This window comes from Tarenaya hassleriana, unplaced genomic scaffold, assembly GCF_000463585.1.
Source record: "Tarenaya hassleriana unplaced genomic scaffold, ASM46358v1 Cleome5, whole genome shotgun sequence".
NCBI classification, from domain to species: domain Eukaryota; kingdom Viridiplantae; phylum Streptophyta; class Magnoliopsida; order Brassicales; family Cleomaceae; genus Tarenaya; species Tarenaya hassleriana.
This window is the reverse complement of record NW_010967707.1, coordinates 5269255-5282983: the sequence shown is the minus strand read 5'-3', so window position 1 is coordinate 5282983 and position 13729 is coordinate 5269255. Positions and strand designations below refer to the sequence as shown.

General features: G+C 32.8%; 2 protein-coding genes across 2 annotated transcripts; both read right to left on the bottom strand.

Moving 5' to 3' along the window:
* On the bottom strand, nucleotides 1–2393 carry LOC104827100 (probable WRKY transcription factor 48). The gene is made up of 3 exons (XM_010560151.2): nucleotides 1486–2393; nucleotides 1246–1389; nucleotides 1–742 (listed from the first exon to the last, which is right to left on the bottom strand). The coding sequence occupies exons 1-3, from the start codon at nucleotides 2154–2156 to the stop codon at nucleotides 247–249; spliced, it is 1311 nt and encodes a 436-aa protein (XP_010558453.1). The 5' UTR covers nucleotides 2157–2393; the 3' UTR covers nucleotides 1–246.
* A 7481-nt stretch (nucleotides 2394–9874) lies between these two features.
* Nucleotides 9875–12519, bottom strand: LOC104827099 (probable prefoldin subunit 3). The gene is made up of 6 exons (XM_010560150.1): nucleotides 12226–12519; nucleotides 11933–11990; nucleotides 11665–11736; nucleotides 10792–10911; nucleotides 10595–10696; nucleotides 9875–10230 (listed from the first exon to the last, which is right to left on the bottom strand). The coding sequence occupies exons 1-6, from the start codon at nucleotides 12369–12371 to the stop codon at nucleotides 10147–10149; spliced, it is 582 nt and encodes a 193-aa protein (XP_010558452.1). The 5' UTR covers nucleotides 12372–12519; the 3' UTR covers nucleotides 9875–10146.
* Between the last annotated feature and the right edge of the window lie 1210 nt (nucleotides 12520–13729).

Sequence of the window (13729 nt, the reverse complement as noted above, 5' to 3'; positions counted from 1 at the left end):
TAGACACGTATTAAATCCATGAACTGCCACCATAATCTTACAAAAAAAAAAACATACACCGATTAATCTAATATAAAAAAAACTATAGGAGAAGTTACATATATTCCGAGTTAATAAAAACTCCCGCGGGAGTGAACGTCGGCGATTAGAAACGACGGTCCAATAGCCGATGCTAAAAGTATTGAAAGGAACACAATACGTACCAATACCATTAATCGGAGAAGCCAAAAAAGAAAATGGTCTTCATCATTTCTTCTCCACTTCTTTTGTTAGGTTATCGGATCTGATCGGAGATGGAATGATATCTTGAAGCAATCCTTGATCCCTGACCGAAGACGAAGACGAAGAAGCTCGAGAAATGTTCTCAGCAACACCGAAACGTCTCTCTTCTTGTAAACTAAACCCCGTATTTACGAATCTGCGACTTGGATCGGCGGAACTTATATCGTTGATGATGCTTAGAGGGTTATTCCCGTACGTAGTAGCAGCAGTAGTCATGTACGGCTGCAACATGAGCTCCTGATGCTGAGTCAGCATGTACCGAGGCTGCTGAGCCATGAAGGATGAGGCGGCGGACATGTCGGAAGGTGATGTCAGCAAGCCGATGTGCCCACGTGGAGTTATGGGGAAAGGGTGACTGTGTTGGCCCTCGTACGTTGTCATGACGATGGAAGTATCCTCGGAGGATCTCTCCACCCTCTTCTTCACGCCGCAACCTGCCGTCGTGCAACGGTAGTAGCTCCTGTTTACATACACACAGACATATTCAATATAAATATTTATATACTATGTATCTACGTATATATGCATGTATATATTACTTTTAAACATGCAGAATAATAGCTAGGGTTGTTTATCCATGAACGCGATGGTTGCAAATGAATATAGAGTTATTTATAAAAAAGTATTTCAAATGTAAGTTCAAATTTCTTGATGAACATACTCAGCGAGCAGATTTAGTCACACACACATATACAAAAACAGACATGTTTTGTGTATACCTATAAATATGTATAGATAATCTGTTTGAGCGTACTGCATATAGAGATGTTTTTCACATGCATATGTATGCAACAAACACATATACATACTCCTACACAATCACATACACACATATATATATTTCAGATCTATGTGAACATTCTGAATCTTGGACTCTGGTTTTCAGATCGAAAAATATCAAAACACACACACACACACACACATATGTGTATATGGACCCATGCATGTTATGTGAGTATATACCTGGGATAAGGGCTATTTTTCACAGCCTTTTGGCCATATTTTCTCCACCTGTAACCATCGTCAAGGTGATCGATGTCGCTCTTCGTTAGGAACGCAAACCTCGGCTCTCTCAATCGTTTCTGGCTCTTCTTCTTCGCCTTTAACCTACACAAATCCAAACCCATGATTCAAATATACTTAAAAAAAACGAGCCGACATATTCAAGAATCACAGTGAGGGTTTTCAAATTAATCCACTTACTGTTGCTTCGTACCCTTCTGTTCCTGTTGATCTTGTTCCTCCTGATCTATAACACTCCCACTGGCTTTCGTAGCATTATTGTCATTTCCAGCTTCGTTCGACGAAGACGACACCGATGAAGAGTGAGGCGACGCTGGGGCAGTAACTTTCAAGACCTCCGGAGACTCTGCCGCCGTCGCCACCGTGGACGCAGGAGACGCCGCCGGACCCTGAGACGGGTGTGGCTGATAGAGGGGCAAATCCGTAATAAAGGGGTTGCTGTTGTGGAAAGCGAGAGAATCGAATAAAGAAGAAGAAGAGGAGGAGGAAGAAGAAAAGTGGTGGTGATCTTGTCGAAGCAAATCCATGAAGGAATTAGAATTGTTGGAAGAGTGGAGGACATCGTCGGAATAGGAATACAAATACGATGCCGTATCGAAGAAGATGCTCGACAAACCCATATTAGCCGCTACTTCATGATCTGACGAAGAGTACAACAGGTTATTCGCCATGTTCGAGATCGTGGCTTCTGATGGTGTCTGAATCTGACAGCGATGATGATTATGTTCGATCTTCGTGGCTGTGACCTGGTTGATGTCGCTACTGCTACTACTGATCTCCCGAAGCTGATGCTGATTCTGATTATGATGATGATGATGATGATGATGATCCTGATCTCTCTTCTTCTCCATGTAAAGGATAAAGAACTAGGAAAAAAGATCGAATCTTTGAGGTCCTTTATAGATGTATCATCATAAAATCAGGAAAAGAAAACCTTTTTTTTTTCTGGGTTTGAACATAAGTTTGTGTGTCTGCGATGTGTATGAGGTTATAAGCACAAGACAAAAGACAGTGATCTGAGGTTTCTCTCTCTATCTTTTTTGTAGGTGTGAATATAACTTAGTTGAGTTTTGGGTTATTCTCTGGAGAACAGCTTGGATTTGGGAGGTTTCCCATTTGATTTTTTTTTTATAGATATTTTCATTTTTATTTCAAAAACAAAAAAAAAATATAGAGAGAGAAAAGAAGGGAGTGACCGGCAAATGCCGGTAGATGAGAGCGTACGGACGCATGGAGGGGATTAAGGGGGACGGTGCCGTCCTCCTCCTGTAGCCATTAAATCCCTTTGTCCCTCCCTCCCCCCAATTTTTTCTTTATTTATTCTCCAATTTCTTATTATTTGAGACAATTAATTTTTCTAAATTTTGCTATTAAATTTAACGAACAATCATATATGTGGGTTTCTTATGTGTATGCTAAGTTTTCCCAATATTGTTCAATATCTATTTTTTTCTTTGTTAGAGTGAAATAATTGTTGTAGTGATTCTTCTCTAACATCAGTTCAACCAATTGGATTATTGGCTAAAATATCTACATTTTTTTTCTGAATAGTATAAAATAACAAAAAACATAGTAAATAATAATTCTTAAAAGGAAAAAATTATAATATCCTACAAAGAAAATAAGTTATTTAACATCCTCACTTTTTATTTTCTTTATTTAGAAAATCTTCTTATATTTGTTATTATTGTGTGGAAAAATATATTATTTGATCTACTGATAATTATTCTTATATCAAATATGTTTTTAATTCATCAATCTATTAACATTTCTATCAAAATACAAATTTATTGATTTTGTACTGATTATTAGGTTTAAAGTTAGACCTTTTTAGCAATGATTGTGAAACTTCACCTAAAACTTTATCCTCTTTAAGCACCCGAATTTACAAACCATGTATTGAAATTTTAGAAATTTCTGTTAATAGACGTCTTGTACCTAAATCGCGTATATATACACACGTATACAGGTTGTAACCGGTTTAACCGGTAGCCAATGGATGCGGAGAGGGGCGCGTAAGGGATGACACGTGGGAAGCGAAAAGGTGTGGGTCTGCCGCATGTGATTACTGCTCCATTTTATTTTTTATTTTTCATTTCCCTTGTTTTTTCTTTATAATTTTTACTTTTTTAAGTTTTTTCCCAATTTCTCCTTTTAACGGCAACTTGCCTTTTCGCACAATAAAATATTTTCGTAAAAAAATAATAATTAATTACAAAAAGATACATAAGATCTGTGACTCTGACACACAGGTTTACGTTTTTCGCCTAATGATATAATTTGAACTCGAACGTCTTTTCTCATGATTCTTTTCATATTGCATATGTTACTGTAACATTTGTTTCTCCCTAACCAATTGATTATTTGGTGAATTCGTGGACCAGTTGTCATGATGATTATTACTGACTATACTATATAATATCATGCTAACCTATAGTTACAGTTTCACTTCATCTTTTGTATTTACTTTTTGCTCAAGCCGTTGTCGACAATATTACGCGTTTTTTGGAATTGAAAGGGGGGTATAAATATATTTTACTATTTAAAAAATTCAACAAAATCGTTGCATCAATCAATTACTATTTGAATGATTGCTATCCCGCTCAATTTTAATATTCGTTTTAAGGAAAAAACGTAAAACAGATAGAGAAATATGATTGTTCAAAGGGTTAGTTTCGATTTAAGTATTAATTTGATGTGTGTGTATATATATATATATATATATATATATATATGATTTTAGTTGTATTTAGAAAACGTTTATATATGGGTTTTAAAATAAATTATTAAATCTATGATAAATTTGAACAGAACACAAATTTTAAATTAATTATTTTTATTAAAACAAAACAAAATTAATAAATCGGATCAAAATCTAATACAAAATGAATATATTTAAAATTTATAAAATAAAAAAAGTATAATGACAGTTGTTTTAATAAAAAAAAAGTAAAATTGGAAATATGTATATACTTTTACTTAAACGCTACTTATTTTTTTAAATAATTTAATAACTTTGGATGAAATAATAGTTGCGCTAGCTTTATGTACTCAACCATGTTAAATAAACTCGCACATAATTTATATCAATGAATACGACGGATAAAATAAAAATGCGTTTACGAAAACCACAGCGATTTCACGAAGATAGAGAGAACAAAGGAAAACTAAGCTTCGAGGATAAGATAAAAACAACAGAATGAGACAAAACAAAAAACAAATGATTTAATTATCTGAGCAATAAGAAATGTTTTTTTAATAATAAATTAAGTGTATTATAAAAAAAAATTAATGAATAAAACAATTAAAACGCGTAAAGGAGAAGCTTCGGAAAATAGGCTGACTCAAGGCATGCGTCAGCAATAAATTGCCGCTTTTCCGACAAGTCATCGGTATCATCATCCACCTCACTATTTATCTTGCTTGAAACAAATAATATAAAAATCACAATTTACTAATTAACAATCCATTAAAAAAATATTAAATTTAACAGTTTTATAAAGATTTATCATCATAATAATTAAATTAACAATGACATTATAGAATAAAAATATTTATATTAACTTACCCAATACATTTGAAACTTTTTTTTAATAGATTTTTAAAACAGTATTTTAGATTTTCCTTATCGTTTTTTTATAACCATTTCTACTTAAATTTCTATCTACGTATAAATATTACGTGCAACGTAAAAGATGGATGAAACGAAAAGTTTAATTTATAAATAAAGGGTCTACGTAAAGAAACTGAATCTAATTTATATATATTTTAAAATATAAATATATAAATAAAGGGGTCAAATCTTATAATGTTCAACTGAAAAGTATAACGCCCATCCTTCACAAATAATGTCTCCATGGGCAATATTTTCTATAATTCAAAGTTATAGATAATTATAGGTTTTTAAAAAAAGTTATGAGTGCTTTCAAAAGCCATAGTTTTCAAATATTCGATGGCTACAAGAAGCTAAATGTTTTTTATAAGGTTAATCAATTACAAAATTATATCGAACTTAGCATGTGGTATTAGTACGTACGTGTTTCCCATAATCCGTTGTGCACGAAAACATTTTGTTTATTTGTAACAATTACAATCTCTCTGATCTACTAAAGTTAACATTTTTACCTTTTTTACGAATTACCATTAGCAGAAAACAATAAACCCTTTTTTGTTTTTACCTTTTATAAAAATATATTTACTATATACCAATTATTAGAAACTTCATTTTAAACAAATAAATTTTGAAATATTACCAGATTCCATCCAAAATAATAATAATAATATTAATAAAATACATTGTAGAAACTTTTTCAAAATATAGATATTTAATTGTTGGTAGTTGTTATTATTTTTGAAATACTTTTCTTTTTATGAATTTGAACCTTTCAAAATATAGATATTTAAAATGTTAGTTAAAAAAGAATCTTCTTCAAATACTTTTCTTTATGAATTTTAGTGGTATCTTTATTTCCGTTTAATTTAATTTTCAAGGATTATATTATTATATTATTGCATGCTCTTCGCAAGATAAAAAGCCTTTTGTGGCTCGAACCACAACAACGCTGTCAACCGAAGGCGCTACACGTGTCAGATCGGACGGTTAAGATTACTCCATCGAATAAGGCTGTCGAAGCACGTGTGCTTTTACGCGGTCTCCTTCCCCTTCTCCTCTCCATGTCGGTTGCTTCTTACGCAAGCGACTCCCTTTTTTTCTTTCTTTTTTTTTTTTAAAAAAAATTTTAATTGTGGAATATTTCAGTGTGTAAAGATAATGGACAGTCAAAATAAAATCTCAATAAAAGCGAATACTAAACAGTTACATTTGTAATTTGGACGACAGGATGAAGTTTTCTTCTTTCTTTTTTTTTTCATAATGTTAATTAATAATCATGCAAATTGTTATATTACCACTTATATGATTCTCATACACATACATGTATATTTTTCTCACGTTTATCAGTGTATATATATATATATATTATATGCATGTGTCTGTACTTTTTCAGTTTAAAAAAAAAATCGTAAACCCTACGAATTACGATCCAAGTGAAAATGCGAACATGTTCATACATACATACATACATACATACATACATACGTACATACATACATGCATGCACACATACGTACATGCATGCATGCTGTATGCATACATACACGCGTGTGTCCGCTTGCATATATAATCATATACGTATAAAATATAGTGGTGCATCATGAACATGGAAAGCAGCCGCAAACAAAGGAGGAAAAGTCCACACTCCTTTTCTGTAACTTCATCCTTACTTCAATATCCTTTCAATAATTTCCAAATTCCAAGCACCAAATTTCAAATTAAAATACTCCTACCACCACAACCACTCGGATCTAAAATATTCGACACATACATACATACATACATACATACATATATATATGCGCACACATATGTTATATAATGTTTAATTCTGCACCGACTCGTGAATTAAGCATGCGTGTAAGATCTATGTGTGCACAGCATACTATAACTAATAGTAGAACACACATGCTGCATATTTATATACTTTAAACGTATAAAAATATATATTAGTATATATATGAATGAGGGTAATCAAGATCAGAAGTGATTTTGTAAGATTCCATTTCTATATAACATATATGATAGTATAGTCAACAAAGGATCATATCATGCCTAGTGCTCGTCGGAGTATATATGTCCGACTCCGACATGTGATGTTGCGTATAATATGCACTCACATGGGTGAGGTCGGGGACCGTTTTCATGCTTGTGTCAAGATCTATGATAATTATTTGTCTGTATATATATATATATATATTATATATGTTGATATATAATGTTATAAATAATTGATGTTGGACTAAAAGCAAAGAATTAAATAAATGAAAAATAGGATTGACCATGGGATCAAAGCTAAGCTAACTGCTAAAGTTGAAGAAGACCGCGACTAATTAAGAATGACGGTCCATACATTTGAATTTTTACATATATATTATTGAATGAGGAAAAGGCAGTGGTCAAAAGTCAAAGCTGTTGACCATCATTTTGTTCAACCTTAGCTTCAAAAAATTAAAAGGTTGAGCAAATTGGATAATCAATATCAATCCAAAATGTGTACTTTATGTTATGGAATTTTCATCACATACAATTACGTACAAGTATATTTGTCAAATCCACTTTGGGTAATTTCAAATTTCTTACATGATAGGATTTATCATAAGAATATTTTTCTAATATAACTATATACTTTTTTTAGATACATGCACATCATACGTATATATATTTTTGGATTTTTCATTCGTTTTTTCTTTTGTATTTTCAGTAACTTTATGTTTATTCTTTCAAGTTTTTTCCTATTTCTTTTTTAAACAAAATTTTAAATACAGTATTAAGATTAACCTACATAAATATGTGATTAACGGCCAAAGTTTTGTTTTCTTATCTATATAAACTTATTCGAATTATTTATACAAATATATCTGAAAATATAGTCCAAAAACCATGATCGTTAGGAAGATTAATATAAACCCCAACGACAAGATCGTGAGTTTGGCTAGATCAATCAAAATTTTAAAAGAATATAATATGTGTATATATAAATGTATTCCGTTTTTTCCCTTTGATTAAAGTGTACAATCCGTATTTTATCCAAAAGATATATTCAAATTGCCGAAACAGTTTGCATATATATATATATACACACATATATACATAGAGAGAGAGAAGACTAATGGTCAAGATTCGTTCTGGGCATGATGACCAACATGTTAAATTGAAATGGTGTTTTATCGAGTGAGAACACCCAGCGATGATTGCGGCCTCACTGATTTTACATTTTTTTAATCTGTTCTGATACTCGTTTAATTTAATTTAATATAATTGTGTGGACCGTCGCGCATACGTTATTTGAATTAAAAAATAAATAAATAAGCAATTTATTCACGGTCTGTATATTGTATATATACAAGTACAAACATATATACATAATGAAGAGGACGAGAAGAAGAAAAGGTCAAAGTCAACAAGAGGGCGATTAATGAATGCATAACGCTAAACCCTAAAACGCGTTGTTTTTTTGAAGCATACAAACAAAACAAGCCCACTTTATCTCCGTGGGGACAGCTGCAATGACAAAAAAAAAAAAAAAAAAAAAAAAAAAAAACAGCAACCCCCTCGTTTGCCGTGTACGTCTCTCTCCTTTTTTTTTACATGCATATACATACGCACGCACATATATATATATATATATATATGTATGTATAATGTATATGTATGTAGATGTACACTCGCGATACGATGATGAGTGTAGCATCTGTGTATGTTTCAGCCAAATCTATCGAGTCCTCCATTAAACATGTTTGCATTTTCTGTCTCCATTTTGATACATTTTTTATTTTAGAAAACGTAGATTCAATACACACACACATATATATATATATGTATATGACATGACAGTCTGTGTTTTATGAGAATGGATTAATATCGATATATACACGTACACAATTTTGGTGAAGTGCTAACTTTTCATTATATAATGATAGACGAGAAACGTGTGTGGTCATGGGTGACATAATCATGTAAATGAATGTAGAAATCGAATCTAAGTTATTCACAAAATTTCAATGAAATTTGAATCGGTCTTCTAGAAAGTTGGAAATTTATGTCCTATCGTACGCCATTTGTACAAAATAGGTCTCTTTTTTTTCTAAATGCATATGCATGTCATTATCAATCACAAACATATACATATATATATATATATATGTAATGTAATCGTTAAATTCTAAATTTGGTATAAGATTTGTTGATAGAAGTGGAATAGTATATCATATGGAAAGTGAATCGATTTCCATAGGGTCAAACTAAGCCCCAACCGTCTTTAAAGCATATATGACCTTAAAAGGGCCTTTTTCCCCCCCTTAGGCATCTACAATTTTCCTTCCAAAATCTTAAATATTTTATTTTGCCTGTAATATATAAGACGGTGGATACTTCATTACGTATAAATCAAACATTGAGGATATAATCTAATTCGTGGAAGAAAAAAAAAATAAAAAAAGATTTATAAATACAATTCCCAGATTTCAGACAATGAAACATGTAAATTTTTTAGACAAACTTTCAAAATTGAAAATTTATATTCATCTGTTTTTTTTTTTAAAAAAAAAATCTCATATAACTATTCTAATTCTACAAAATGTATCAAAATTTAATTTGATCTCCTCTATACTTCAAATATTAAAATATTTCAGAATTAGATAGTTCAAATTGTTAACTCAAATGTAATAATGTTCTAAGTATTAGTTAAAAGATAATCCCAAACATAAAAAATGAATCAATGTTATAAATCACTTTCGATTTGTAATATTAATTTAAGACATTTTAATATTTAATATATTAATTTAAAACATTTTTATAGTTAAAATATCAATTAAAAATTTAGATATTTAATTCGAAAAATTTATCTATCTAACTATATATTTAGTTGGAAAGCTGAATTTAGAACTCCTAACTAGGGATGGATTATTCGAAATTGAAAACCCACACACACACAGCCAATATGAAACACACAAATAGACAAAAACGGGTACTTAATAACCTCCAAGTAATCTAATCATCAAATCCTTAATTCCAACCAAAGGGGAAGGAACATAAGACATTACGACACAGAGCTCTGAACAGAGGCAGCAAGACAAACGTACGAAAACAAGCGTTCTTCTACCATTTTGAGACAAAAATTTCATCCAGACGGGACCCAAACAACAACAACAACAAAAAAGATTAGGGATCTTGCCCTTCGTACCTCTGCTGATCCCATTGGATAACAATCTGAAATCATGCCTGTCTCAAGGGTCTGTAGCAATGGCGGCAGGAGCTTGCTTAAGCCTCCGTTGATGAACATCCCAGTTATAAATACGCGCAATCGTCACCTGTTCCACCCAAAACCCCCACCAAAAAAAAAATAATAATCCAAGTCAGTAAGACAACTTCACTCTTTGCTCCTGATATATATTTCCTACATCGGTGTAAAATCTTAGCAATTGTACAAAATAACCATAAATTCAATCTGATAGGATCCACCATTCATTCTGCAATGCAGCATAAGCTGCTCGGGTGTGAATCTCAAAACATCATATGTATAACAAATTTGAGTTGTCTTGAGATTCACTATGATGCGTTGTAGTTTCCATTTCCCACCTACGAGTAGATTCTGACTTACGGGCAGTGTAAGGGTTCTGTCTTCCTTAGGCAAAACAAGGAACAGAACCCAGTAAAAAGTAAAAATGAATTCACCTGTGTAATCGTGACTTGATCCCTCAAGAACTGTAAATCGGCTACGAGAACTTTCAAACTGGCTTTAGCATTTTCCAGATTGTTTTTCAGAAGAGTTGTGGCCTGCATGACCAGAAGATTCAAGAATTTATTCTTGGGTCCTTGGCACAAGACAGTAGAAGCCCGTAAGAGAGAATATAACTGTCAGAGTGTTGGACCTCTTCACATGAGTATTCCAGCATGACATTTGCTCCCAACCACAGACAGACCGAGTCTGAATCTTCAATACAAGCCCGCGAATATATGCCTTCGGACACCTCAAAATCAGCGGTAAGTGCCTGCACCATAAGTAAGTTCCATAAGAATACGACAGAATATAATAATGCCATTGAAAACACAGTGTCTTTACATCAAAGCAAATTCCATTCAGAAAAGATGAAACATCGTTAGTATCATGCATCACAAGATGCGATGAATTGATTCTGCCAGTGCGGCACAGAACCATATTCCTCTGCAGAACACATTATGTGGTTATCATCAAGACTTAATGACACTAATGTTCTCCATTAGCTTGAACTAAATAACCATTGAGTTTAACCATCATGATTTAGCTTCCAAAATCAGTCTGATCAGCTTATTCAGAATAGTGGAATTCAGGAAAAAAAAAAGTCCCATCTCTATAAGCAAGTAAACTTAGCCAATGAGTCTAGACATGTATGAGAGTCACGAGAATTAACCCGTGGGGTGCAAGGAAGCCGATTTACACGATCTTTCATTGGTAATGTAATTAAGTGTGAGCATGACTACCAACATCGGAAAGATGGTGAGCTATACCTATTACCTAAGGGGAAAAGATTGAGAAATCTCTTGTTGAGGGTTGTCTTCGGCCCAATAGGATGCAAATTATCATCCATAACATATACATCCACCGATTTAACAAAGAGAAAACTCATCCTATTTTCTACCTCTTGAAATCAACAGTCAGGGCTTTTGAGAGAGAAATTAGACAGGTTAATGCTGCATCAAATAAAACGACTTAACAGAGCAGTAGAGCATTTTAAAACGATCAATCAAAATGGACAACGACGAACCTCACCAGTACCCTTCCTGGCTTGCAAGGTGGCAACAACATCTAAGCACTTCTCGATATCCGGGATTTTAGCCTGAGAGCCAGAATAATGACAAGACTATTAATCAAAGATTACAAGACGGAAAAGAAACAGATTAATACAACAAGTAGAACAATCAATTCAGAATATTATATGAGTGTGAGAATAACAGGCAAACTGGATACAAAATCTCGGTTCATCCCATATGCTTCACCGGGTCTAATCTTACAAGGCAAGGGAAGCTCGGTACCTGAAGATCCCTTTGTTGGGCAAGAAGCTTCATCTCAACCACCTTATATTGCTGAAGCCTACATAAGATTCCACACAAAAGGGTTTTAAATTCAAACAAAACGTATACAACTTACTATATTTACGAAATGAACGTAGAGGAACCCAAATCAAGATCAAACATTCAACACCCAAAATCATAAAATTCGAATTCTTCGCAAACTACACCAATCGCCTATAATACTTGACTGGAAAGCTAAACCCAGACAAACAACTCCACGAACACACGCTGGCAGATAGAGTGAGAGAGAGAACCTCTCCTGGAGGAAGGCAAGAGCAGAGTTTGAATCGAGACCGGACTGAGAGAGGTAAGTCTCGACATCTTCGATGAATTTAGCGGCTGGAATCCCTCGTCTCTCGGTCAAATCTCCACCGCCGCCGCTCGAAGAAGACGACGCCATTTCCAATACGCGAGCGACAAATCGAATCCGAATCTCGATTACCTGTCGGGATTTAGGGTTTTCCCACTGTGAACACGGGACCGTATGGGCTTTTAGTCTCGATTCTAGATCGCCCGAGCCACGCTCCCTCCAAGACTGAATGAGAACAGAGACGCAACGCAAGGACTCGAGGAAAGCGGCGACGTTTTGACAACATTTCTAGACGACGTCGTTCAAAGATGGGTTTAAACGTTAAGTGGGCCTGTCGATTGGTTTATTTAGGCCCATTATCAAAACGCCGTCGTTTAACAGGTTGAACTTCGGGTAAACCCGGCCCATTATGCATGACCAACGTTGTTCTTTAACGACGATAATTCTTGTTTTATTTTTGGAGTTTTGGTGAGATCACTTAAAAATAATGAAAATTAATAAATTAGGGTTTGGGTTTAATTTTGGTTTCGTTTCAAATCTACTTTTGTAATATTTAATTTCTTTTGGGTTATATAACTAATTTCCCCTAGCTTATTTTTTATTGGTTTCGGATTTTAAAAGGTTTTTAATAAAATATATTTATTTATTATTGGGTTATGTAACCACCTGTCCCTAATTCTATTTCTATGTTAGCCAAAATGGTTATTTCTATTGAATTTCCGAGACATTTGCTTAGAGTTTATAATGAGACATTTTTAAAATTTATTATATGGACACTTAAATAATTTAGGCGCAAGTTCAAAGTTTTGAATCACCTTGATTATGTTTTAATCTTTCTTGCCCACCTATGTTTCAGGGTTTGCCAATATATAACTTTTACAGAATTAGATTCCATTCACAACGTGTTCATTTATTTTTTTTGGTGATCTCTTGCATTCGATATATATAATTTAAAACCTTTCTTAGAGTATACATGGAAAAAAATTTAGAGTTGGATGGAGCCAAAAGGCTAAAAAAGCTCATTAAAACAGAATGGTGCCGATCTTTTTCTTTTAAAAAAAAAAAGCGCAAATTGATATACCGAAAGGGAAAAAGTTGTGCACATTATTTGGGCCCTCATTATAAAATCAAAGTAATTTCTATTTAAATATATGTTGCTATAATATTTTCAACCGAATCAATTAAATTTTAAATAAATTTAAATATTAAATAACTAAAAAGAATAAAATGAAAATTATTATAAGAAATAAATATTATCTATTAAAAACTCAATCCAAATCGAATTTTAATATAATTTGTATCAAAAGAAAATTGACATAATAAAATCTGGATATTTTTTCTTCTTTATAAAAAATCAAACCCGGAAAAAAGACTCGAACCTATATATATATATATATATATATATATATATATATAGGGTGTGTTTTTTTTATATAAATATTGCACTT